Below are 26,526 nucleotides of genomic sequence, written 5' to 3'. Positions count from 1 at the left end.
GTGGTTAAGAATCCACCTGCCAGTGCAGGGGAGACGGGTTTGAGCCCTGGTCCAGGAAGATCCCACATGTTGGGGAGCAACTAAGCTCATGCACCACAACTACTGAGCCTGCACTCCAGAGCCCGCGAGCCACTACAGAAGCCCGTGTGCCTACAGGCTGTGCTCCACAACAAGAGAAGCCACCACAGTGAGAAGTCCGTGCACTGCAACTAGAGAAAGCCCACGTTCAGCAACGAAGACCCAACACAGCCAAAAATAAATTAATTTTTTAAAAAAAGAAAATGAGTACATCATATATGCCATCGAGAGAGGGAGAGGCACAAAAAGAATTTTTTAGTCTACAACCATATAACACTAACTGATTATAAAAGAAAACTAACCTAGACATTTCAAGTTCTCCATCCCCACAATGCTGGAGTTTGATGAGCTCAGGCTGAAGAAAAGAGTCCAACAGATAGAAGGCAAAAGCCACTTCTTCAGAAGAAGGAACATGCCACTGGATCCCCAAATTCCACAAGTCCCCTGGTTTACCCCAGTCCTAGAAAATAGCATTTAATTAGCAAGTTGAGAAGTTAGGAAAAAAAAAAAAAAACATACAAACATATTTTAAAAGGCTTAAAAGAAACTGTATAGGTAATCCAAACCTAAGGCAGCAAGTGCACAAAATAAAGGTATGAAGACATCATAGGAGTCTTTCATTATCACTCCTGAAAAGGGTCTCCCTGAAGAGCCACTCAAATATGAGTTTACTATAAGAGTAACAGTAAGTTTATGTAAGGCTATTGCATTCCACCCCCAAGCTATATGGAACTATGGAGGTTAAATATGGCATTAAAAAGTCATTTCACATACAAACAGAAAAGAAGAAAACTAGAGCTAGATGAGAGCTACATCATACTTCCCAACTTTAAAACATTTCAATAATAGTTTTAGTAATCTATGTTAAAAATAAAGAAGTGACACCTTAATACACAACAAGGAAAAAACCCGCACTTTGAATCCCTTAGAAAAATAACCCAATATATCCTGGAATCCTAAATTATTGAAAATGCTTGCCTTGATAGGAAAGTATTCAGAAGGAGGCTTGTCAAAGCCGCCTGGCACACTGCAGTATTCTGTAGGGTAGATAAGTGTAGTAGAACGAAGAAGGTGATGCAAAAGGTTACAAGACAGAGTGTAACCCTGCTTACAGGTTAAATGTAGGGTTCTTTGGAGAATCTTTACAAGGTGCTCCCTATAAAGAAGCAACTTCTTCCCATCCACTCGAGTAATCTAAAAAGAAAACAGTTAAAGATATTTTGGTTAAAAGATCAAGAATCAACAATTAAAGTTAACTATGTTTGGCCATTAAAGTAGTCTAAAATAGTAATAGTGTTTCTTTTTTTTTTTTTTTTTTTTTGCGGTACGCGGGCCTCTCACTCTTGTGGCCTCTCCCGTTGCGGAGCACAGGCTCCGGATGCGCAGCCCAGCGGCCGTGGCTCATGGGCCCAGCCACTCCGCAGCATGTGGGATCTTCCCGGACCGGGGCACGAACCCGTGTCCCCTGCATCGGCAGGCGGACTCTCAACTACTGCGCCACCAGAGAAGCCCGTAATAGTGTTTCTTAAAATGACTTTAATTCATTTTAGGATTATCATTTTAATTATATTCTAACAATGAATTCTTCCTTAAGATCAAAACACATTTTCTGAGTTTAGGCTCTGAAGTGTCATAGTAACATCCTTTTCAAGAGGCTATCTCCTTAAAGAGACAAAACTTATTTAAATGGATTTCTCTGTTCTTTGGTTTCTGAACTAACCCCTATAGGAAATGAAGTTTGACTGATGGCCAAATTTGGCATGAGGTGGGGGTGGGGGGGGGAAGATGCCAAATCTGATACACTTTTCAGTCAGAGTTACCCACAGTAGAATTAATCAGTAAAAAGTCAGGTAGAGCATTGACCACGAAGTAGTCAACAGTTACCATACTCCTTTTATAATAAGAAAATGAGATTATCTGACTTTTTGTTGTCCCATAAAGACATTTTTCAAACTTATGACTTTACATGTTTTTTTTTTTTTTTTTTGTGGTACGCGGGTCTCTCACTGTTGTGGCCTCTCCCGTTGCGGAGCACAGGCTCCGGACATGCAGGCTCAGTGGCCATGGCTCACAGGCCCAGCCACTCCGCGGCATGTGGGATCTTCCCGGACCGGGGCACGAACCCGTGTCCCCTGCATCGGCAGGCAGACTCTCAACCACTGCGCCACCAGGGAAGCCCGACTTTACATGTTTTAAAGTTAACTTTTCAAAACAGGATAAATCTTCAGAGCAAGTCAACATTTTCACAGAAATATTTTCTTATTCCAAAGATTTACAATACCTCAGACAAAAGTTGAAGATTCCATAGTAACTCCTTATCTAGCTCTTCTTCATTTAATACATCATCATCTAAAAATAGCAAAATAGTATCAGAAGAAAAAAACAAATATCCAACTAAATGCATCAGTTAAAAGTATTTATATTTAATATTTCTAATAGCTGAGAAAAGTCTCTTTTAGGACTTTTTCTTTCTTTCTTCGTTAAGCTGGACTTGCTCCAGAGGAGGTAGAAGCTCAATTTTCAAGAAAATAAACACACCAACCAGGATGCCTGCCCCTACACATCTCACAAAACAACAGATATTATAGCAACAGCTGAATGCTTCTTGTATGTATGAAAACATTAATGTAATAGAGTTAAAATTTCTAAGCTACCTGTCAACCCTGGATGATACCTTGTTTTGCGCAATTTTACCCCAAACTGTAAAATTAAAATACTGCATGGCTTAGAGAATCTGTTTCCATCAACAGAGTTGTAGAAACCAAGAAAAAAATTTGCTAAAGTTACAAATACAGAATAATAACCTTAAGACTTACTCATTGTAAGCTGAGTTATAACACTGCAGCAGTGGGGAACAAATAGCTTCAAAGATTCCTCCGGGCAGCACTGAAAACATATTTGTATAAATAAGTTTTTTTGAAAGGCACAAGTATTGAACAGTCACAAAGTATACACTAGCTCTATTTTCAGTGGCAAATAAGGGCTATAAGCAGCTACTGAAAGAAATGTGTATTTTAAGAATGACAAGCATGTCTAAAATAATTAACCACATAAAACTCATGGCTATTGATTCATTAATTCATCAGTCCAGAAAACCCCAACTCACCTTCACTGCAGCACGGCACATGTCTGCCACCATGCGGCCTGCAACTCTTGTTTCAAATATATGTGAAATCGAAAAATTAAAAACCTTCTGAAGGGCCACCTATTAAAAGATAATGTAACAAATGAAAATGTCTAACCAGCACGTTTAAGAAAATTAAACATCTTTTGAAACACCAAAGAAAATGATACTCAGACTATACTAAAAATAACCAAGTAGGAAAAATTTAACCATCTGAATACATAAAGATTTGCTTAATAATGCTACATTCAGGTTTATGAATAACCTTTGCACAAAACCCTAATGTGAACAAAACATTTGCGGCACAAGATTTTATTTGCTGCAGAAATGCTAAGCACAAAACCAGAGCTGCTGGAAGCAAATGCAATTTAATTACCTTGCTGGCCAATCCAATATAACGGAGGGAATTTGGGGTAATATCTAATATTTACAGTTTGTCATTCTGACAACTACAAAACTATATTTTTCTGTCCTCTAAAAGACTTGAAGCATTCTATTTAATTTTACAATCAAGTCACAGAATTTTAATTTCATTTCTGAATTAAAGAATTAGCTCTAGACATGGATTGACAATGCTGCAAACTATAAACAACTCCTTTCAAAAGATTTTGGTTAAATAAGAGATTATTTATGTTAATTTCTTTATACTAACATAATCTTAGTAAATATTTCATGCAGGTGTAAGGCAGTTTACCTTTTAACCAGGATAAACACTGAACAATGATAATCTCAGCGAAAGAAGAAACAGAAATGGAAAGAGAGTAGTGGAATAGAAAATATGAAATAAATACCATATTGTATACAATAGGTATCGACTAATACTGAATAAGTGAATGTTCACAGAATGCCTTATGAGGACAAACTATTTCTCATTCATCATAGTTTGCCAGATCTTTATATTTGGGATTTAATTTCTATTATGTGATGGCATAAACAATTTTCAAAACTTTTCTCCCAAGTAGTATTTTACTGTAAATTTTAAACATACAGTCAATTCTTGTTATTTGCAGCAGTTATGCTCTGTAAAATCACTGTGGGCACTGAATTAGCAAATACTGAACCACAGTTCTTAAGGGAAATACAGGATTAAGTTCCCATAAACCTCTGGTTACATTTTCATCAACTGATGGATATATGGATATATAATTTTGTTTATGTGTGGTTCTCTTTGAAGACACTTTAATGTCTTTAATACACTGTTGATTTTTGCATTTTTGCAACAATTGCATTTTTGACACTTTAATACATTGTTGATTCATTAACCTTGAACTCATAGCCAAAAGCACTGTAACTCATTTCTGAACGAAGCTTACCTAAAACATGTTAATATTTTCTACGTTAGGTCCATCACAACTATCTTTTGCTTAGAACACTAGACAGTGAGTGCATCAGCATTACTCTTGGGGGCCATTTTAAAATGCAAAATCACCAAAAAGCACAAAAATGTGAATGATCTGTCCTTAAATAGATGAAAAAAGGACACCTGTTTACATTACAGTATAAGAGCTAAAACAAGATGGCAGAGTGTCACCTTATTCGATTTCAGCTGTAAACATGCACAACTCAAAAATTTTTGCCACTTTCAAAAGTCTGCACAAAAGCACTGCGAGTACCAATTTTGGGGTTACAAATAAATTTTAGCAAGTACACTATGTTGAATTTGCAAATACAGAATCTGCAAATAATGAGGATCAACTGTGTATCTTTTCCAAATTTTATTTTATTATTATTTTTTTTGGCCTCGCCACGCCATGAGGCACGCAGGATCTTAGCTCCCCACCAGGGATTGAACTTGTTCCTCCTGCAGTGGAAGCGCGGAGTACTAATTACTGGACTGCAAAAGAATTCCCCATCTCTTTCAAATTTTAGTATGGAAAGAAAGGATAAGCTGGCATGATATGCATACAAAGTAACTTGAAGTTCAATTTTTAAAACATCAAATAAAACTACAAGTTGGAATTTAATTCTTTGCAGCAATGCACTCTTACCATAAATATTTCTTTGGAACATTGTGTGAGGATTGTACTAAACGTAGAAGACAGACCTAATTCGACCAAACTCTCCAAGTGAGTCATTTTCTCAGTTTCTGTCTCTTCTCTTGTTTGCTCCAATGTGCTACTTTCTATAAGTCCAAAGCATCTAAATAACCCAAAGAAAGTAAAATTTTAGCAACTAAAAACTGGCTTAACATTTTTTGTTGCTGATTAGATAAATCCATTGTCATGACTATGCAAGTGATAGCTACTTAATTTGTACATGGATCACAAACCAACTGTCATTTTGTAACTTGAGAAGAAGCACCAGCCTTGCACAGTACTGGGTTGGCCAAAAAGTGCCTTCGGTTTTTAAGTAAAAATAAAAGACACATTTTTCATTTTCACCAAGAACTTTACTGAACAACGTATTCACCCTTTTGTTCTACTACCTGCTGCCATTTTTCAGGCAAATTCATAATTCCATCCTCCCAAAACTTTTTATCTTTTTGAGCAAAGAACTGTTCCAGATGCCTTTTTCAGTCTTCCAGGGAATTGAAATTTTTTTCCACGAAGAGAATTTTGTAAAGACCGAAATAAATGGAAATCCAAAGGTACTATGTCTGGTGAATACAGCGGATGAATCAGGACTTCCCAGCCAGGGACTTCCCTGGTGGTCCAGTGGCTAAGACTCTGCGCTCCCAATGCAGGGAGCTCAGGTTCAATCCCTGGTCAGGGAACTAGATCCCACATGCCACAACTAAGAGTTTGCATGCAGCAACTAAGAGTTCACATGCCACAACTAAAGATCCCGCACGCCACAACTAAGACCCAGTGCAGCCAAATAAATAAATAAATATTTTTTTAAAAAAGAACTTCCCAGCCAAGCTGTAACAGTTTTTTTTGTTTGTTGGTTTATTTTTTTAATTTTTGGCTGCATTGGGTCTTCATTGCTGCGTGCGGGTTTTCTCTAGTTGTGGCAAGCAGGGGCTACTCTTCGTTGTGGTGCGCGGGCTTCTCATCGTGGTGGCTTCTCTTGTTGCAGAGCACGGGCTCCAGGTGCACGGGCTTCAGTAGTTGTGACCCACGGGCTCTAGAGCTCAGGCTCAGCAGCTGTGGTGCACGGGCTTAGCTGCTCTGTGGCATGTGGGATCCTCCTGGACCAGGGCTCGAACCCGTGTCCCCTGCATTGGCAGGCGGATTCTTAATCACTGCGCCACCAGGGAAGTCCCTGTAACAGTTTTTGCCTGGCCATCAAAGAAACATGAAGTCTTGTGTTATCCTGTTGGAAGATTATGCATTTTCTTTTGACTATTTCTGGATACTTTTTGTCGAGTGCTGCTTTCAGTTGGTCTAATTGGGAGCAGTACTTGTTGGAATTAATCATTTCGTTTTCTGGAAGGAGCTCATAATAGAGGACTCTCTTCCAATCCCACCATATACACAACATCACCTTCTCTGGATGAAGACCAGCCTTTGGTGTGGTTGGTGGTGGTTCATTCCACTTGCCCCACAATCTCTTTTGTTCCACATTATTGTACAGTATCTTTCCATCGTCCATCACAATTTGTTTTCAAAGTGGAACGTTTTGGGCTTCCCTGGTGGCACAGTGGTTGAGAGTCCGCCTGCCAAGGCAGGGGACGCGGGTTCGTGCCCCAGTCTGGGAAGATCCCACATGCCGCGGAGCGGCTGGGCCCGTGAGCCATGGCCGCTGAGCCTGTGCGTCAGGAGCCTGTGCTCCGCAACGGGAGAGGCCACAACAGTGAGAGGCCCGCGAAAAAAAAATAAATAAAAAAAGTAAAAGTGGAACGTTTTCATTACATTTAAGTAGAGAATTGCATGTGGAAATACGGTCAAGAAGGTTTTTTTCGCTTAACTTATGTGGAACCCAAACATCAAAGTGATGAACACAACCGAGCTAATGCAAATGATTTTCAACACTTGATTTGGATATTTTGAGTATGTCGGCTGTCCCCCGCGTGGTATAACGTTGACTGTTCTCAATTAATGTTTTGATTTGACTGCTATCAACTTCAACTGGTCTACCCAACCATGGAGCACTGTCCAGAGAGAAATCTCCAGCAACTTTGCAAACCACTTTTTTTCAAAAAATTTTTTAAATTGGAGTATAATTGCTTTACAATGTTGTGTTAGTTTCTGCTGTACAATGAAGTGAATCAGCTATTATATCCTCATATCCCCTCCCTCTTGGGCCTCCCCCCAGCCCACATCCCACCCATCTAGGTCGTCACAGAGCACCAAGCTGAGCTCAGCATGTTCCCACTAGCTATGTATTTTCCTGTGGTAATGTATATATGTCAATCCTAATCTCCCAATTCGTCCCACCGTCCCCTTCCTACCCTGTGTCCACCTGTTCGTTCTCTACATCTGCGTCTCTATTCCTGCCCCGCAAATAAGTTCATCTGTACCATTTTTCTAGATTTCACATATATGCGTTATTATACAATATTTGTTTTTCTCTTTCTGGCTTACTTCACTCTAGACTCTAGGTCCATCCACATCTCTACAAATGACCCAATTTCGTTCCTTTTTATGGCTGAGTAATATTCCACTGTATGTATGTGCCACATCTTCTTTATCCATTCATCTGTCATTGGACATTTAGGTTGTTTCCATGTCCTAGCTATTGCAAATAGTGCTGCAATGAACATTGGGGAACATGTGTCCCTTTGAATTATAGTTTTCTCAGGGTACATGCCCAGTAGTGGGATTGCTGGGTCATAAGGTAGTTCTATTTTTAGTTTTTTAAGGAACCTCCATACAGTTCTCCACAGTGGCTGTAACTATTTACATTCCCACCAACAGTGCAAGAGGGTTCCACTTTCTCCACACCCTCTCCAGCATTTATTGTTTGATGATGGCCATTCTGACTGGTGTGAGGTGATACCTCATTATAGTTTTGATTTGCATTTCTCTAATAATTAGAGATGTTGAGCTTCCTTTCATGTGCCCCTTGGCCATCTGTATGTCCTCCTTGGAAAGGTGTCTATTTAGGTCTTCCACCCATTTTCTGATTGGGTTGTAATTGTTTTTTTGATATTGAGCTCTATGAGCTGTTTATATACTTTGGAGATTAATCCTTTGTCTGTTCCTTCGTTTGCAAAGATTTTCTCCCATTCTGAGGGCTGTCTTTTTGTCTTTGCAAACTACTTTTGACATGTTCGATCAGTCACAGCACCTTCTCCATACACTGCACAAATCTTTTTTTTGCGTTTCAGTTGCGTTTTTACCTTTCTTGAAACAATAAAGCATAATATGCCAAAAATGTTGCTTTTTTCTTCCACCTTCAATATGAAAATGGCTACACAAAAATTCACCAATTTTTGATAAGTCTTTTTCTAAATGCACCCCAATATGACAGCTGTCACATACAGTCTAACAAAATTGTTTCGAATGAAGTTAAAGACAACTAAGTATTACTAGAGCCATCTTATGGAAATAAACAAACGAACCTTTTGGCCAACCCAATAATTAAATACAGGTTGCAATGCAAAACGAGGCTAAAGTTGCTGGGACAGGACATCACTATTTTTGAATGTCAGATAAAGGAGATATCTGGGGTACTTGCTCACCTGTCCATAAACTGTAAGACGAAATCCTCAAATTCAGCTGTGGCAGAACAAAGTTCTCGCTCCACCTGTAACGTGTCAATGTGGAGAAAATTTTAAAGTAGTCTTTGATTTTTTTCTCTGAACAAAACTCAATTTTAGTCTACAAAATGTTTCTAACACTTCATTATTACATTGAGCACTGAGAAACAGCACCATAATCCCGTATCAATTTAGAATAACTCATCTACTTTCCAGGAACCAAAATAAGAAGTAATTAACATATTTTGTAAGGGCCCAAAACAGAAGTCAGGCAGCCATTTTTTTAAAAATCAATAACAGTTTTCAAACTGCTGGTGTATGTGTAAAGGATTATCTCTCACTACTTAAACATCTAAATGCCAAAAGTCAGGTAGTAAAATACTTGTAATAAAGAAAATTGTTCTAAAAAAAACCCAGACAGTAATGAAGAAAATTTCTCTTCATTAGATGCCAATCCCCTTAACAGATTTATTCCTAACATAAGATGGAAAAACAAAATGCCACCACCTTTGCTTAACAAAACATTAAAAAGTGACAAAACACTGAAATACACCTTTACATGTCACTTGTTTACTAAAATAGCCTATTTTTGACCACCCCCTTTGGTGGGTGCTCTGCAGATATTTTTATCAATGATGACCTCCATTTATATCGTTCTGGTCACAAAACAGTGGTCACAAAACAGTAATTTTAACTTATGAGCACCTCTGCAAAGTTGCTTTTAAATTATCAAATATTACTATGCCTATACAGTAAGAATCAGAACTCAGCTAACCAATCCTTTTACAACCAGAAAGCATCCTTACTTCTGTGAGGTCATTTCTTTCTTGTAGTACAGATGAACAATCTACTAAAGGCACCAGGGTGGAAAATGTTGCTATAAATTGGAATGTGATCTATGGGAAGATACAAAAGATCTAATATTAATTACATAACTCTAGTTCCAAAATACATGTGTACCATAAGCTACAATAAAGTACCAAATAAATTATTCTGAGGGAAATTCCACAACAATTTTTCTGAAAGTTTATTTGGTTTAAGCACAAAGTTCTGCAATCTTTTGTCATTGAGAAGTTACTGTGCCTCCCACCAAAAATATAACATTAGCTAAGAGTAAATAGAAAATGCTAATGCAGAAGCTAGAGACCAGGGAAGAGGGAAAGTGAACGATATTGTAAGTCAGAAGGTGTGTGTATAAGGGGAATCTGGCATTTCACACCCAGTAATTTTTATTATGTTCCTTGTGACAAGTGCAGACAAATGGAAGCACAAGTGATCATATGCTATCATTTTTAATGTATCTGCTTAAGGAAGACAGGAGATACGTAATGAGCTTTCAAACACCATATGATCATAAATGCACACGTTATGGGAAATTACTAAGGAAGACCTTACATAGATCAACTAACTGTCCACAGACCTAAACTTGGGCATCTACAGATATAACTCTGCTACCATTAACAAATTTTACACTTTACTATGTTCTAAAGAATATTTGAAGAAAAAGTAATAAGATATCCATTTATATAATTATAACTTAGATACAAAACAGAATCATAAACATGCTCACCATGCATTTACTAAAGTCATTTGGATCCACCCCAGGCAATGCTCTCATCAACAGAGGTAGCATGTGTGTTGGACCTTCAGGAAACCACTTGCCCCCTGATACCAAACTGCGGGCTACTCCAATTACACAACTTAATGTAGCTGTGAGCTGGTGAGGTTCTGTTAAAGTCTCTAGTGCAGGATATGTTCTATAGTTTGAAAACAGAATTTAAAAAATTTTCCATCACAGATAAACATACATACACATTAAACATACTAAATTCATAAACTGCATTTTGGATTAAAGGTTTGTAGCTGGCACAGTATTTTGAGGGAATATTTGCTCTCAAAGTGAACAGAATCACACAAATAAAGGAAAGGTACATGTTTCCCCAACTCCCTGCCACCTTACCACCTTCCTCCATGCCAATTCCACACTGAAAAGTAACATTAGCTGGTAGATTTTTGCATTCTTTCAGCATCTTAATCCATTTCCACATTCCAATAGGACTGCATCTAATCTAACAGTCAGTGATTATTAGAATTCAGGAATAACAAGTAACAACTACTCCACTCTTCCCTTTTATGGGAAAAAATAATCTTACTAAAATGCTGAAGGGTCTATTTTATACTTTTAAAAAGACTGTATTTTAAAGTTGGAAATCAGCTATCAGAAACATAAGAGAATATGCCTGAGACTAGAGTGAATAAAACAGGGGGAATAAGACAAACGCAATCTTTGATCACGAGCCAAGAACACTCACTCTATGGCTCAGTGATTTCACTTTTGAGAATCTATCCTATAGGGGGAAAAAAAATCCAAAATACAGTCAGTTTAAATTCCTCTTATACAGAAAAGATAAGTAATAAGGAAATTTAATTATAAATAAGTAGGAAAAAAGAAGGATTTCTAACTAGGATTAAAAAAAAAAAATCAAACCTATGCTTATTTTAAAAGATGAATGAAACAAACCAAAAACTCCAGCAGAGGCTGTCTTCAGGAGATGCAAAACTAAGTGCCTAAAATTTTTTTTCTACGTTTTTACTTTTAAGAGACTTTTGCTTGGGGACTTCCCTGGTGGTCCAGCAATTAAGACTCTGCGCTCCCAATGCAGAGGGCCCGGCTTTGATCCCTGGTCAGGGAACTAGATCCTGCATGTCTCAACTAAGAGCCCGCATGCCGCAACGAAGATACCGTGTGCTGCAACTAAAAAGACCCCACGTGGCCAAATAAATATATATTTTTTAAAAAAGACTTTTGCTTGGAAATTCCCTGGCAGTCCAATGGTTAGGACTCGGCACTTTCACTGCCATGACCCAGGTTCAATCCCCGATCGGGGAACTAAGATCCTGCAAGCCGTGCACTGCGGCCAAAAAAAAAAAAAAAGAGAAGAAGAAAAAGAAAACAAAAACCCGTCAAAAAAAAGGTAGCAATGCCACTTCTAAACAGGACAAAATTACAAATGAGTCTCAAAAAATGTCATTGTATTGACAATTTTGTTAATTAAATATTTATCTTGGCCAAGCATACAAACAGAATATGCTGGTATTAAATTTGTCCAAAATTTGAGAACTAAAGAAAAATGTGATGGATAATTGTATTTGTATTTATAAGCTTTGTTCGTTCTACTAAATACTTATCTCACCAGTCATAATTCATCAGCTGGAAAACATTAAAATAAGGCAAAACAAAGGGAAAGTAAAGAAACACCAACACCTCAGAGTTCAAAATTTTGACTATGCAAACAACTGAAGTCCCCCCTTAGAGGCAAGTCTCTCCTCTCCAAAGAGCATCAAGGGACTTGCCACTGACTGATAGCTTCTGCTACCATGTGGAGGTCAAGTAGCAAAGAACACTGAAGGCTGAAGACAGAGTAGAAACTGCCTAACTTCCCCATTCCATTTCCTAATTAAGTTGTACATGCTGGAAGTTTCAAGGCCCCAAGATGTATACATAAAAAAACAGGAGAGGCTGGGAAAGTGAAGTACAACTTAAATAGTTATGGCAAAGAGACAGGGCAAGATAGTACAAGCAACTCAAATTACAAATAATGGAGCCCCATTCTGGTGAAGATCTTTAACAGGATACCCTTTGCCAAGTAAATGTCACCAATTTTCTTGTCTCAACAGTTAGAAAATAAGCTGTCATCTGTATTCTGCCAGTAAGGACCTTGGGCAAATCTGAGTTTTAAGAAACTCAAACTGTTAGATCCTTCTGGCCTCCAAAATCTAACATTCTTCTTCTACTTTTGACAAAGCCATTTAGAGAGGAATCATAAAGCTGAAGTTCAGGGAGCAAAGGAATGAATAACAGACAGCTTAAGCAATCTGCTCCTGAACACTCAAGACAACTGAGAGTGGCTCTCTCCTACGAAGCACACCAGGTCTACACTGTGACAGTGATGAGGCAAATGGAGAACTACTTTTGTTACTATTTCAACATACAAAACAACGAATGCAGTAAAATCAACACTGTGGAAATACACACAAGGTTATACAATATATGAAAATAATACAGGCAACCAAATTTTCTTGTCTATCGTTGAGCCTGAGAAATAGAAATGCAAAATCACATTCACTGCCATGTTCTCAATATTTAGTGACACTCACATTTTGTGAAAAAACAGCCAGAGCTTTATTTATGAGCAAAAACTTGAGTAGCTAAAATGTGCAAATACAAAATATTTTATTTTATCCGTTTCATATCAATTTTCTTTTCTCTCCAATAAACCTTTATCAAGTTACCAATCATTAGGTTAAAATGTCTTGTCTCCTCTAGGAACAGGAATAAGCACAAAGATAGCAAAACAGAAGCCACAGAAAAGAAAAGAAAGCCAAGCAGAAGAGTATAGAGAATAACAGTAGCCACAGCTGAGGCTTCAACGAAACAAGTAAAGCTATACTTACCTTTCAAGTACAGGGGGTATTACTAACTCCGGTCTCATGAGTGCAAGATTCTGCAGAGCCTGGGCTGCTTCTAAACTACCAGTTTTGCTAAACATAGCCAAGAGGACAGGTTGAATAATGCATTGTACAAAGTCTGTAACATCTTGATCAGTAAGCTTATGGCTATCAGGCACAGGAGTTAACCAAGAAGGCTTCTTGTATCTTTCACGATGTAATCTTCTAACAACACTGTTTGGCAACCGCTGAAGTAGTTTCATTAACTTGTTCTGGGGACACAGAAGCAGAAGGTCCTAGGTAGGTTCTAGTTCCCCTATAGATATTCATAGTTCCTCTCTACCCTCCCAAGTAAAGATTTTTAAATAACAGCTTGTATAATCATTCTTTTTTTGACTACAACCTTTTTATTTTTAAAATTTTATTGAAGTATAGTTGATTTACAACTATACTGTGTTGATTTACAACACAGTGTGGTGTGTTAATTTCTGCTGTACAGCAAAGTGACTCAGTTATACATATATATATTCTTTTTCACATTCTTTTCCATTGTGGTTTTCACAGGACATTGAATATAGTTCCCTGTGCTATACAGTAGGACTTGCTGTTTAACAGCTTGTATAATCTTATTACAAAGACCTGTATGGCCTAACTAGATAGAATAAAATACTCTTATCAATTAATCATTGATAATAATTAATAAAGATGTGTTCAAATTTCAGTTTTAATTTCTAGCACCACATGAATCTTCCATTACGTGAAAAGCCATTTTAACCAGGCAACTTAAAAACAAACAAATAAACAAACAAAAAAAACTAACATGATAAAACTGAAGAGATGATTCCATGGGTTTGTGGCATTTTGTTACCAGTTACCACACTAGTATTATCTTTATTTCTATATGTTCTGTGAACACAGTAACTTAATGTAAACTTGATCATTGACATATAGCCAAATCTTAGACAAAGGACAGAAAATGTATCATAGGTTAAACAATAGGCAATAGTTACATGTGACCATATCTTAAAAAATTCCAAACCCTAAGAGTAAAAAAATGAACATTACTCACCAGCCAGCGGCCATTATTTGAAGGATGGTAAAAAGATGTGATGCTGTTAAACAAACCAGCCAAATGTTTTTGCACTAGCTTACTTGGTCCACCCTGTTCAGATAAAAGAGCAAAAATATCAGTACCCACGTTATCTGTAAAACTGAAGGGGTTAACAGGCCCAGGCCTATATACAGATCTCTTAACGTGGCTTATATTCATCCTGCTGGCAAAAATCAATTCTACCTCTAAATAAAAGTCAAAAACAATTCCCGGATGAACTTCATACAAATCAATCCAAGACAGTCTACTAAAAATAAGGGCAAATAAATTAATTAATTAATTTAATTAAAATAAAAAATAAGGGCAACTTACTGAAACCAAATCAGAAAATGGAAAAGGTACCTTTCAATTTAGAATAACAATATCTTTTACTCTTTGCAGTTAAATAATTTTTCTCACTAAGATTACCATCTTAAAATAACCAACTGTGGCAACAGTAAGCATAAAAAGCATTCCTTAAAAGATTCAAGAAGTGAAGAAGTTCTCACAGCAGGAAATAAGGAGGTGAGAGTTACATAAGTGCATTCAAATATTTTATTATTACTTCTAAATGTTTCAAGTGATTAGACCTGTTATATGTGACTATATTGTGATTCAAAAAAGAAAAAAAAATTTTTCCCTTAATCTGTTACCAAAACAGCCAACCAAACAACCACAGAACCTGGGCTGCAGGATGGGGTGGGGGAGGGGGTGGCGGGGGAGGGGGGGCCAGGGGAGGGGGGCGGCAGCAATGAGGAAAAGGCTGGCAATCATCTTATCAAGTTGAACCACCCTGGGAATAAAGGACTACAACTTGGCCTTGAAACCTCCTATCTGTCTCAAGATGATCTTCTTTCAAGAAACAGCACAGATTTATAATGCATGCAAAAGTCAAATCACTGTGTCATATACCCAAAACTAACATAGTATTATATGTCAATTATATTTCAAGTAAAAAAAGAATCAGCACAAACCTAAGGCAGAATATCGAGTTACATAAGGAACATGTCTTTCTGCTGAAATAAAATCCACATTCACGTTTCCCAATTTAGTACAGGGCAACTACTGAGACCATAATTCCATAGCAAAATACCAATAAAATTTTCAAAATTCTAACATAATAATTAGCACTGTTGATTTTTAAATTATATTAAATATTCATATTTAACACAAAATGAAACTGCCAATGAGAACAACTGTGTGAGAAACAGCAACATTAAAATAAGGCTGATACCGATCACGATCTAATTCTGTGGCTCCTAAAAAACAAGTTCTAACTCATTGCTTACGTAAAATACTAAATATCTGTATGTTTTTGCTGTTGTTGAATATCAGAAAGAAAATGGGATTTTCCCTCTGTTTAATAAAATAACAAAAAAAAAAAAAAGAGAAGGTTGAGATTTTCTTTTCTTTTAATCTTACAATGAAATTTAAGAGCTAAACTTCTCACAACCATTCTGTCTTTTTGACAGAAACAGCCAACCGAGCAGTATAACCTGGGAGAAAATAGCAAACACAGAACAATACCAAATATCAAATGCAGAATAATTCAAAAAGGAGATAACTGTAGAAGCAATATGAATGACAATTCAGAAAATTACAGTATATATTTGGAAGATGACAGTCAGTAAAATAATCCTTCATACTTCTCCCTTCACTAAGATTACTTGGTCAATAAGCTTTGTGTTCAATATGATGTTTTATGTGAACACTGACAATAAATGCATTAATATTGAGCATATGCAGAACCCTGAGTTCAAATCTACCTTTATCATTATCAATTTGACTTGGGAAAGTTCTTTTACCCATGACTCTGGTTCTTGGTCTGTAAAACTATTACAGACATTCTGAATCTCTTAAAACTCTAACTGCTTCCCCACCCCCCCAAATTAAACTATAATTGACCTATAGCACTGTTAGTTCCAGTGTATTACATAGTGGTTCCATATTTCTATATATTACAAAATGATCACAATAATCAAAACTCTGAACTTTTGACCCTTACTTTCAAGGTCCATTACTTAAGGAGATTTATAAATGGTACATTATGACTACATTCTGAGTCTGAGAAACATAAGCTTACTCCATCAGAAATATCCAAGAATCAAGTGACCAAATAAGCCACTAATCTAGAATTATGTGATTATGTAGAATTTTTATGTGGTTAACACAAAATTTACATAAACTATATAAACCAAAGATAATGTATTACAAACCATCATGGCGGTGATCCATATTACAGCATGTCCTATATCATAAGCATTTGTTAAAAATCTTGGGACTAACACTTGACTGCTTCCCACTGGGAGGTTCAGGCTTCTCAGAATTCTTGTAAATATCTTTTAAAAGAAAAAAAGAAGAATTAATAAATATTTACAGATATCAAATAACTCATTAACCTAAGTGTTACACATTAGTGTTACTATATTGAATATATATTCTCATTTGATTGGTTTTTAAGCAAAATGACATACTGTTCAGTAATTTGCTTTATTCCTTAGGAATTTCATATAAGTATCTGTACACTTTCTTTAATGACACTCTGAGGTCACAGGCATGTGACAATGAAGCACCCATATCCATGTACTCCAAAATTGGCAAATGAGACTTAGTTAAACATAAAAAGGCAAAATGTAGATAACTGTAGTTCAATGTGAAATATTTTGACTACTTTCTGCCTCCCTAAATGCACATAAAATTATTTTTCCCATGCTCTCATTCCAAGCCAAGGATGCACAAAACACAAATATCTTCTGGCCGATTACTCTCCCTCTCAAAATTTTACCATTGACTTTATCCCCTAAGAATCTGCATTTTAATCTGTCATTTAATAACTGTATTTTAATACAATTAGATTTATTTTTTAAATCTGTCGTTAAATATGTCAGATATGGCAGGGCTAAAGACTGGGGAAATTTACTTTTCCTTCTTAGTTTCTATTGGCCAGCAACAGAGAAAGACAGCACAAGCAAAGGCAATCAGAGCATATGCCTTCTGCTGCTCCCCAGCTCTGCTCTACTGTCAGTGTGCACATCAGAACCACCCGGATGCCCCGTAACAGCCTTCTTGAAGCTCGATGATTCTACAGCAGGTGAAACAATACCAAATATGCAATAATGCACCTAGAGACATTTTCTAGCTTTACTTACTCTAGGAAAGTATACAATGTGATTTTAAAAGTGGGGAACACTCTAGAAGAACAATCAAATACAATACACAAAATTCGTTGGAAGGGATGAATGTATGACACCCTGAATAATAGTTTTAGTACTTTCTAAATTACTTACTCTGAAACTTATAGTTCATGTCCTGCATAGGTAAGACAAAATAATCAAACATTTATGATAACTTGATATGATCCAATTACTTTTTGAAAATAAACGATCTATCCTTTAAATTACTTATGTTTTTACTAACAGTCAAAAAATATTTTATGTGGTGCTAGAAATAAGAATACAAAACACACTTCTTAAAGACATAAAGATGATGTCAGTACTATTGTATATGTTCAAATGTTCTTAATTACCTTTGGTACATAAGGATCCCAATCTATGTACCCTATATTATCTGTAGCCAATCGAGCAAAGAGATTTACTAGTTGCTGAAAGTAAACAAAAAAAAAGACAGTTAATACATTTGTTGTTTCTAAGGGTCACAGTCACACCCCTTATCCATTTATTCTTTTCAGAACAATCACTATGGGCACAACCGAATTTGATTTATGACTCAGTTTTTTCAAATCTCCAAATTTAAGTTCTGATTCTCGTCACCCATTTAAAAATCAATTGCACTTGAAATGCTTATTAAAAAAGGGAAATGACAAAGCATCATCCACAATGCAAAGAGAAAAATAAGTTTTAATCGAACACACATGTAGAAAACATCCACCAGGTGTCCAGCGCCATGCAAGTAAGGGTACAAAAGGAAATAAACAACAGGGTTTTACTCTTCATGCATTTCACAGTACATGTATATACTTTCAGATATTGATAAAACCAAAATAAAGAATATTTTGAAAATAAAGAATATAACCAAAATGAATATCCTAGTTCTCTTAGAATACAGCAAATAAAATTCTAAAAAACTGACTACAACACTGCTAATAGCCAATTCTAAGGAACTGAAGTTACTTATCAAATGATCCGATATAGTTACTTCCAAACTAAAAAGTATATTAAGAAAAAATGGGATACTCACCCCCTCCCACTGTGGGAGATTTTGCACTGAAACCCAAAGGCCAATTAATTCATCAAACCAAAGTCTGAAGAAGAAAAATGTTGTTAGGAATAGCAAGTGATTTATAGCAAGTGGTTCAAAGCCAGGTATCCTTTGTATTTTTTTAATCTATTATTCTTACTGATAACTACACAACCTAGGAAAAAAACACTGAAAGTTACAAACTTAATGGAAAAAGAACTACTTTTGTCTGAATATTCCCCTTTCAATTTATTTATGCTAAAAAGAATAATCTCATCAAATTTCTACTTCATTGTTAAATAATTGTCTACCCCTATCTAACACTGTTTACAAGTTTCTCCTTCCTCTCCCTACCTTTTTGCTTTAATGCTTTCCCGTTACTACCTGTTCCTGCAACTCTCCCTTACTCTCTTTTAACATGCCAACTAGTAATTACACCATTAACTAGCACTATGGTAAATGCTCCATAAAAGAAATGAGCCACAAAGTGTTAGGAGTAATTAAATTATAGTGGTGGAAACTCTCAAATTAAAGAAACATTGGATTGGCCAAAAAGTAACATCTTACAGAAAAACCCGAATGAACTTTTTGGCCAATCCAACAGAAGCGACTATAGGGGCAAGAAAACATCTGAATATTATTAACCAATCTTTACAAATGTCAAAGAAATTACAAGTTTTTAATTAAAATTAAAATTTCACAAACATACAGCTAGATACAAAATTTCTGATTTGACTGAAATAAAAGATTTGACATCTAGCTACAGAAAACATGCTAGGGGAGTGGGAGGGCTAAGCATGAACCCATAATATACTGATAATTACTATGATCCTTCCAGTCTTTTCCTCATACCTTTTACTTTTTTCATAAAAGTACAACCTAAATATTTTCATTCTTGGGTTTATGATATACCTGTAGTCATCCAAGAAAAAAACAGTTCTTAAAAACAGTGAAAAGACTAGAACAAGTTAAAAAAAAAAAAAAAGACCAAAGAAAAACTATGCTGCACATGATGAGGGTTAAAACCAAGGTTTAGAAAAACACTTTTCCCTTCCCTAAACTCTATGCAATTTAACATTTCCACCACTGCCTATTTATTGAAATTTTCAACCCCTTTTTGTACTTATTATTCTTTCTCTCCCAATATCTTAAATTAAAGCCCACATCTTACTTGGCTTGACATACAAGTGTTATTTTCTCTTTATTTGCAATCCTATATTTAATTGTTTTAGCCTTCACATACACACTGCAAGTATAAGAAACGTAATGGCTGAGTTGGTAAATTTTTTACCTATTATTGCTTTAATAGTTTGTAATGTATATACATACATCCATATATATGTGTATATATATATGTATGTATTCCCTACTATATTCTAGAATTTGTCAAGATATACATATATACTTACTTAAAACCTTTATGATGAAGTTCTGGAGAAAGGGAGGTAGGAAGAAATATTTCAAAATAAGTGATGGCCTTTTGCATCGTTACATCAAAAGGGCACATTAATGGCCGCCATTCTTCTAGCATCTCAGCTGTGGCATCTGCTGGAAAATAACTAATAAAGAAGGTTTTCATGTATCTGATCATTGGCTAAAGGCTCTACATCATTATATGACTGACAAAAAAGGAGGAGAAGGTGAAGATACTCATGAGATAATATCACACACTATCAATGTGTGTGATATTACCTACAAGAAACACACATTTTTACAACTCTAAAATAAACAGCCTATCACACTTAGATAAGATAAATTTTCTTGTCTGTGGACTTGGGAAAATGTTATTGAGTTGGTCAAAGAGTTTGTTTGGGTTTTTCTGTAAGATGGCTGAACAAACTTTCTGGCCAACCCAACATAAAGTTGATAAACCTCAGATAAAATAAAAAGTCATTCAAATCACCTACAAACTTAAACATGATTGTTGTATTTTTTCATCCTATGTGCTGTGCAATAGCAATAGAAAAAAAAAATCTTGTCATAGGGAATCCAGTCTATATAAGAAATGTATAGTCAGCAAAGTGAGAAAGAGAATATCAGCCCAGGAACCTCTAGGCACCTTAGGAACAAACCATTTACCCTCACTGGACCAGAGGTTCCTAGGTTGATGTTCTCTTTCTCACTTTGCTGATTATACATTTCTTCCTATATACAAGAGAGGACTGGGCTAGATGATTGAGTCCTATAGGCTCTAACATTGTAAAATTCTATGAAATGGGCAGGAGCATCCCTGGGGTAGAAAAGATTTAGAAAAATAAAATCTGAAGTGTGCAGACACACACAAAATGAAGGTAAATGGATAAGGAGGACCCACTATCCATTTGGGTATGGAATGGATACCCAAATGGGTAGGCAACTGAGGTTTAAAATAATGAAAAGCATATGAAAATTTATGATTTGGGTATGGCCCAAAAAGTTAGTAAACCCTTTCAAATACACTTGGAGGTTTGGCCTATGCATCATATTATTAATCTTATTATATCTTTATACATCTGTGTTATTAGAATCACACTTCATTCCTTTATGTGAAAAATACAATTACATTTCTAGTTATTCTTCTGTTGAGTTCATCAAGCATTTATGTACCAGATCGTTGTGCAACAGGTTAGAATTTAAAAAATTTTTAAAGGCAGAATATATTCATATATTCTACCTTCAAAGATCTCATACATTGATTCCCCTTCCTAATTTTTCAGAATCAACTGTTAGCCTAGTAATCCAAAACAGAAGCTTGGGCATTCTATGAATTATCTAAGAACCTAAAAACCAGTAAGTACCTCAGTGATGATCAAGTTTCACAAAATGACACTGCTCCTTGGTGGCTTATTGAATGACTCAGGTTAGATCTTAAGCCTCTTAAAAGAAGACATTTTATATATTGAAAATACATTTGCCCGAGACTGAGTAGTATAGGAGGTCAGCAACAAATATCTGATCTATAAAATAACTTTAACTCATATTACAAGCATATGATAAATATACGAATTTCCATTCAAAAGAATTCACTGCATTCATAGCAGAAGTATGTCTTAGAACAGCCTGATAAACAAGAATGAAAAAATAGTTCAAGTCCACACAACTGGACTTTAATTAAACTAAATTCTATCCATATTCATCTTTAAACATAAGAATATGGGATGTTCAAAGTCAAATATTCTACTGAAACAGACCACAGTAGAAAAACACTTATGCGCCATCTTATTATTATTCATTTTAATATAAGACCTACAAGGCTCATTTTGGAAAATATTTTTGATCTGAGTAACAATACTCTAGGAAAATCTTTCAGATGAAGCCAGTTATACGTACATTATTGCATTCTTACTTTATAATGGGTGACTGACACCCACACCAGTTAAAAATTTCTAAATTTATAAATGAAATCTGAAAAGTTCAGTTGAAGAGCTGGAGATGATATGTTGTGCTCAGTGACTAACATCACAATATCAGAGACTAGTTATACCTCTAAATTCCTCTTCAAAGCATACTAAATATGGGGAAAAGCCCACAGAAACAATAAGAGGCTTTATAAATTGAGAAGCTACTTACGGTCGGCAGCTTTTCACGAGTGTTTTGAGAACATTTTCTACAGAACTGGGGGGAAAAAGCCATTTGATAAATTAGGTTGGTGTATTTTAAGAACACATTTTTAATAAATATCTCTAAGATACACTCATACATTTAGATATTATCTGTGTATATGGAATGACTAATCCTTCTCTTTCATACAGACAAAACTCTAACAATTAACTACCTAAACTCTGTAATCTACTCTTCCCTTTGCCTTCATTTTGCTCATTCTATGCAGTGAAAAAAAGGGAAGAAAACTAGAAAAAGGGCAAATCATCTTCGATCTTTACAAAGTGGGCAGCAATGACCATATACCTATCAATATATCAAGAAGTATGTTCAGTGGCTTCAAATACTAATTTTAAATTTTTATTAAAGTGCTTTTACATCAAAAAACAAACAGTAAAGTCCGGTGTGCCTCTGTCAGCAACTACCAGAAACCAGTTTTCTGTAACCTACTGATGAGAGTTTTATAACCCTCCAAGGCACTTTATTGCCAGCAACGATCATCAAAATAATAAGCAACTGCCACCTTTCTGACCAGCTACTTAAAAAGTTAGCTGAGGAACATTAAAAGCTGTAACTTATTTTCCAACTTGTAGGTGGTTCAAGTGAATTTAGGAAAACAACATAAATATTTGTATATGAACTTATAATAAACACTTCTACTTTAATGAAAAGGCTAGTGTGTACTGGTTTAAACACACATCACCAGAATGGATGTTTAAAATTCTAAGTAGACCACAGTCAAAAGAGGTCAAATGCAAATTAACAAAACAAAGGGTAATTTTGAACTGGAATTTTAAAATAAATGTGTGACTACTTACAATACAATGTATAAAAAGTAAAAAATAAAACAAGTCCCCAAATCTCAAGAGAAAAAATTATGGGGGAAAGGGGTAACGTTCAGGCAGTGCTTCCACCTGACACTTTCTCATTAAGCTGCTTGAAATTCTTAAGTCCAGAAGTCTATCCAACTTCTCTGAAAGCTTAAGAACTAATTTGCAAAGAAATTCCAAGGAATAACACAAACCAAACTCAACACAAGTAATCAATGTATATAACCAAGAGAGAAAACTATAATTTCATTACTTGAAGCAGTAAGAATCCTCTTTTTTTTTTTTTTTTTTTTTTTTTTTGCGGTACACGGGCCTCTCACTGTTGTGGCCTCTCCCATTGGGGAGCACAGGCTCCGGACGCACAGGCTCAGCGGCCATGGCTCACGGGCCCAGCTGCTCCGCGGCATGTGGGATCTTCCCGGGCTGGGGCACGAACCCGTGTCCCCTGCATCGGCAGGCCGACTCTCAACCACTGCGCCACCAGGGAAGCCCCAGTAAGAATCCTCTTTAATTTCAAAAGTACTCAGAAAAAAAATTAACTAAAGAGGAAACCAGGCTACAACTCATGAGATAATTCTAAAATAAAAAAGATGACCATATGGCCAGAGAGCCATCATGGAGCATTTTCTCTGATTATCAAAGAGAGATGTTACCTTCTCTCACAAAAAAAATTCATCAATTCAGAAACAGAGTTTAATTGAGGGAACATCTAAGTTTGCCTAGTTAAAAAAAAAAAAAGGAGGGGGAGGGGAGCAAACTTCTCTCCAACTACATTTACAACTCCCTGAAGACCACGACTATGATTTTTTACTTCTGGGCATTTCCAAAGTGCTTATAACAAGGTTGTGTTCATTTACATATATACATATATTATAAATATATTTATTTATTTACAACGCTCTATAAACATTTTCTATCAGGACAACAAAGAACATCGATCTCTGGATCTTCTTTTAGTTTGGACCAAAGAACCAACTTAGAAACAAATTTTAGAATTCATAGGTAAGATCTGAAGGTTCATCTAGTTCCAAATGAAATAAGAGATTAACTTAAATGCAGATTTTAAAAAAGATAATTCTAAAATGGTAAACTTATGGTCCAAGGAAATAAGCAGAAGATCTATAATTCTACCAGTTCCTAATGTTTGTGTTCATGTTAACTTTACATTTACTTTTAACTGTTTCTGTGGCAGCTGGTTTGAGAGTACAACACAGAAAACCTGCTATTTTCACTGGTAATTTTTCTATTCTACCAACAAACTTCCTATAATGTCAAAAATGATTCTAGAAAGCAAGTCATAAAAGGCTGCATAGCTACATGTTTTCTCCAGTTCCCTTCACTCTTCAGAATAGAAGGTTAATTGTAAGACTTGATAGCTGTCACTTCACTCATTAGAGGAATAGGGTGTGTGGGAATGTGATTTAGTTCATCTAAATAAAGTCTGTTTTAACCCCTCCTTAATAAGGCCTGTGCCATTGGATTTATACTCTTTAGCCAGAAAAGGGTACAATCTCTCTAACCTGTGATATCTGTATAGTGACCTTTTGTGATTCTTGTAATCTCTCAAGATGAAGGGAACAATGTTTCTGTTTAAAAATAAAATAAAAGGTTATGGCTAGATGCTACTAGATTATATTTCACTAATTTTTAGAGGGAGTGAATAATCACTAAAAACTTTTCCAATTGTTGGAATTCTAATACTAAAGTGACAACAATTCAAAACACTTTTTTTTTTTTTTTTTTTAAATCAAAAGGGATCTACAGAGGGACAAAGTTTTGGGTGGGTTTTCTCGTACCCTATTTCCTCTTAGTAAACGCATGTTAGCTTGAAAAGAAAGCCACAGTATATCATGTAATAAATGGTTCACAGCCTGGGCTTAGAGTCAGACAGATCTGAATTTGAATACCTGTCCTGCTACTTACTAGTAGCGCAGTATTATAGCCTCATATCTATATAAGAGCTGTTACAAAAATTAAATAAGATAATGTAAAGAATGCAGTTATCTAGCCCAGAATTAAGCAAAATAAATGTTACCTACAATTATTATTTCATATCTGGCCAAAATAAATTATATTTTCAACCTCCTTAAGAATGAAAATTTGTACTCATTTTGCTTTTACATTTATTCTACTGCCTCTGAGAAGCTATTAATTTACATTTAGGAAATTGCATCAAAATAGGAAAGTCCTTCCCCAACTGCCACCCTATTTATCAGGGCAGAAAGTAAGTTCTTGTCCCAGTTCTTGAGCTCTTGTCCCAGTTTCAACAAATGACTCTGTGTGAATTTTCCTCTCTGGGATGCAATTTCCTTATGATGACGTACTTTATGATTGCTTATGTTAATAAAGTATGCCAAATAAATACTTAAGTACTTAAGTATGCCTTAAGTTAATAAATGCCAAATATGTAGCAGAGAAGCCTGAGTAAAGCCAAAAGCTTAGCCTCCAGTTACTGAGACAGTGGACTTATATAAACCTCGAGGTTTATGATTCCTACCTCCTTAGCCTTACCTAACTGTCAGGACAATATTCACTTCTAAACCAGAGAAATGTACAGCAAATAACAAATTCAAGATGAGAGTAGTGTGGACTGCCCACGGCCAGAACTACGTTCAGCTTCACTTCACAATTCTTGAACTAAAATTTAACTTCAGAGTAATCATATTTGCTTTTTTATAAATGAACTGGGAAACTATAACCCTGGTATATTCTACATACCTCTGCCTCAACCTCCTTGTAACTTAATATATCAGTTTTTTCCTGCTTTTCCTAAATCCAAACAAATCCACCATCAGTTAGTCAAACACTATCCACCGCATATCTAATCTTACAAAATCTAATACTGCTTAGTTAAATCAGCAGTCATTTTTCACAGCCACTTCACACAAAATTAGGTTCAAGATAATTTTACCTGAGGACAGTCTAAATATATAACATCTTCATCACTGATGTAGCATTAACATGGGTTTTTCAATACAATTACTTCAAGAAAAAAGTATGCCTCTACGGCAAGTAAATGTTAAGAAATTGTAATAATTCTGACCACTCATGTAAAAAGAGTGTGTATAATTGCTACAAGTGATGACAAGCCTGATCAATGTGAACTGAGTATTTTTTAAATTGCTTTAAAAAGAGCAGTTTCTAGAGAAAGATCATTGTAGCACAACTTTGGAAAGAAGCACTATCAAAGTCATTAATAAAAATTAATAAAATCAACCAATTATTCTCTAATTTCCAAATAAAAATAGAATTTTTTAAAAAGCAAATAGAATGTTCCTCAAATACCATGTTAAAAAAATCACTGCAAATGCCATATTAATAATCATTGTTTATTAACAAAATAACTGTAAACTATTTTAAATTTCAACAGGTTCTCAGACAAATTACTTTCATATTTCATTATCATGTTAAATTCTGTAGCTAAAGATCATTCTTGAGTTGCTGGTAGTAACTTAAGCTTAGAAATGTGGCTACACATATCAAGAAACCCCAACAGAGGTTAAGAAATGTCATTTTCATGTGTTGATGGGGGAACAAAGGATTTAACTGTATCTTAAGGATAAGAATACCAATTCAAATGGTCCTTTTAGATTTA

At 35.6% G+C, this 26,526-nt stretch overlaps 1 protein-coding gene across 1 annotated transcript in view; it reads right to left on the bottom strand.

The window, feature by feature from the left end:
• PSME4 (proteasome activator subunit 4) overlaps positions 1-26,526 on the bottom strand; it is a 100,685-nt gene that overhangs the window by 38,366 nt on the left and 35,793 nt on the right. Inside the window, exons 4-19 of the mRNA XM_004286518.4 lie at positions 22,072-22,116; positions 19,932-20,081; positions 18,523-18,586; positions 17,852-17,926; positions 16,542-16,664; positions 14,305-14,397; positions 13,242-13,507; positions 10,357-10,543; positions 9,593-9,682; positions 8,769-8,833; positions 5,191-5,341; positions 3,185-3,283; positions 2,895-2,964; positions 2,360-2,427; positions 1,057-1,272; positions 381-538 (exon numbers count right to left, since the gene is read on the bottom strand). Coding sequence (XP_004286566.1) covers positions 381-538; positions 1,057-1,272; positions 2,360-2,427; positions 2,895-2,964; positions 3,185-3,283; positions 5,191-5,341; positions 8,769-8,833; positions 9,593-9,682; positions 10,357-10,543; positions 13,242-13,507; positions 14,305-14,397; positions 16,542-16,664; positions 17,852-17,926; positions 18,523-18,586; positions 19,932-20,081; positions 22,072-22,116 — 1,920 coding nt within the window. The remainder of the gene's footprint in view (positions 1-380; positions 539-1,056; positions 1,273-2,359; positions 2,428-2,894; positions 2,965-3,184; positions 3,284-5,190; positions 5,342-8,768; positions 8,834-9,592; positions 9,683-10,356; positions 10,544-13,241; positions 13,508-14,304; positions 14,398-16,541; positions 16,665-17,851; positions 17,927-18,522; positions 18,587-19,931; positions 20,082-22,071; positions 22,117-26,526) is intronic.

This window comes from Orcinus orca, chromosome 13 (genome assembly GCF_937001465.1).
Source record: "Orcinus orca chromosome 13, mOrcOrc1.1, whole genome shotgun sequence".
Lineage (NCBI taxonomy): Eukaryota > Metazoa > Chordata > Mammalia > Artiodactyla > Delphinidae > Orcinus > Orcinus orca.
Note: the sequence above shows the minus strand (reverse complement) of the source record. Positions and strands in the feature narration are given on the sequence as shown.